We start from the raw sequence: 2,351 nt of genomic DNA, 5'->3' as shown, positions 1-2,351 counted from the left end.
CACACACTTTCTTACACACACACACACACACACTTTCTTACACACACACACACACACACACACTTTCTTACACACACACACACACACACACACACACACACACACTTTCTTACACACACACACACACACACACACACACTTTCTTACACACACACACACTTTCTTACACACACACACACACACTTTCTTACACACACACACACACACACACTTTCTTACACACACACACACACTTTCTTACACACACACACACTTTCTTACACACACACACACACACACCTTTAAGAAGCAGCGTTAAACAACATTACCCGCTCCCCCTCCCTTTTGTACCACAGAGAGCTGTGTTTAAACAGTTAACTGTATAAACTGTAACTCTGGTCACTGTGTTCGTGTACAGACTGTTTAACACCACAGAGACAATATGGCGACCTGCAGCTGTTCTAACACCACAAATACAGGGGATTCCGATAGAAACACTTTATAAGCGCTTAGGACATACTTGGGTTTTTATTATTATTGAAAACCAGAGTTTGTGCTTGTATATTTTTAACAGAAAAGCTAATTAGCTCCGGATTTCCCCCCTGAGTGAGTAACTGTGGGCGTATTAGCGGTTAGCCTCCGGTTAGCCTCCGGCTCACTTCCGCCGTCATTATGATCAGAAACACCGGTTCATTACTAATAACGGCAGACAAACCGCGCGTTTTAGATCACATAGTAAAGTAGCGCTTCTGTCTTCAATATAAACACGTTTATAAACCGGTTATAAGTCCGTAGTGTTGCACTAGCGTGGCGCGAGACTAGCATGGCGTAATGGCGGGAAAGCTAGCTTGGATGCTAATCGGCTAATCTCCAGAGAACAGCTTAGGGGGAAAAACGAAATAAAACAGAACGAGTTAAAAATACAGACGTTTTATTCGCACTTTCTCACCGTGTATCATTTAATCTGGTGATTACCGAAGAGTTTTTTTAAGAGTAAATAAATATTATTGACATTATAAATATTTAAACTGTCCCTTTAAATCCAGGAGCTGATCGTTTAACCATCAGCGTGTTACACAGTGAGGAGCAACAAACAGGGACATTTTATACAGATCTGTGCTCACAGTCTGAGCCACACGGGGACTAAAACGCTCACGGGGCCAGGAACACAATCCGAGGGTCTGTTCTCCGGAGCGGTGTGACATAAATGGCGCCCTGTTTTTGGGCAGGAAGTTTAGCATCAACGCTAACTGGAGCTGACACGCTAACTGGCGCTGACTAGAGCTAATACGCTAAATGAAGCTAACATGCTAATGGAGCTAACACGCTAACTGGAGCTAACATGCTAATGAAGCTAACACGCTAACTGGCGCTAACATGGCCACCATAGTTTTACAGTCGAATCGCTTTGAAGCAGTTCAGTATAAAACTCACACAGTTTTAACACACACTCGGGAAAAAGTTATTAAATACACAAATCTGTGACCTGGGGAAGGTTTTAAAGCGAAATGAATATAAATGTGTATCAGTGCGCTAATAAAAAAACACCCAGACGACGACGATGAAGAATATTATGATGATGATTATTAATAATAATAATAATAATATTGTTGTTGTTGTAGTAAATGTCTACAGCACAGGTGTGTAACAGCACACACACACACACACACACACGAACAGCCCTGGGGTTAATACACTAATGTTGTGTGTAACACATGAAGCTTACAGCCATGTGGATTCCCTACAGCAGCTCACGGTGTGTTTAGGAGGCAGAAAAGTGAGGAGAGAGAAAAAGAAGAGTTTAAAAAGCCCCACAGCGGTAAGACTTGTGGAACAACACACTCACATCAGACGGGGTTCTGTTCCTCAGCTCCAAATGGATCCTCTTCTTCATGTCCATGTCGCCAGGCTGCTCCAAAGAAAAAAGTTTATACTTTCTGTTGCTCTGGGGCTTCGCAGGAGATTTGTACTGAGACAGAAAAGCCCTTAATCACGAGAGAAACAGCGGAGTGAATGTAAACCAGCTAAACCCCCAAAAATACCACGCCAACTTAAACTCCGACACACAGCAGAAAGCATGCAGCGCGGAAAAAGGCTCACTGAGCGCAACAGTGGCGCCGTGTGGCCGAACGGAGGAACTGCAGCGGCGCAGGACACTACACAGCACTATACAGCGTTATGTAAAGGATATATAGTGTGTCTTATATACAGGGGCAGTGGGTGGAAACAGGCAGCTTTAACATATTCCTCCTGTGGAGATCTGAATTCTGATCATCAGTTATTAGATGAGCTAAAATACACGTCATATACACTTTATTAACTTTATTTTTAGCTCATTACACGTCGATCAGTGACACAAACTGATAGTAAAG

At 43.0% G+C, this 2,351-nt stretch overlaps 1 protein-coding gene across 2 annotated transcripts in view; it reads right to left on the bottom strand.

The window, feature by feature from the left end:
* anp32b (acidic (leucine-rich) nuclear phosphoprotein 32 family, member B) overlaps positions 1-2,139 on the bottom strand; it is a 28,974-nt gene extending 26,835 nt beyond the window's left edge. The window contains exon 1 of one of the 2 annotated variants that reach the window (XM_060873273.1): positions 1,826-2,139. In XM_060873273.1, coding sequence (XP_060729256.1) covers positions 1,826-1,879 — 54 coding nt within the window. In that variant the 5' untranslated portion in view covers positions 1,880-2,139. The remainder of the gene's footprint in view (positions 1-1,825) is intronic. The other variant, XM_060873272.1, reaches the window with a different exon arrangement.
* Positions 2,140-2,351: the final 212 nt, after the last annotated feature.

This window comes from Tachysurus vachellii, chromosome 6 (assembly GCF_030014155.1).
Source record: "Tachysurus vachellii isolate PV-2020 chromosome 6, HZAU_Pvac_v1, whole genome shotgun sequence".
NCBI lineage: Eukaryota > Metazoa > Chordata > Actinopteri > Siluriformes > Bagridae > Tachysurus > Tachysurus vachellii.
Note: the sequence above shows the minus strand (reverse complement) of the source record. Positions and strands in the feature narration are given on the sequence as shown.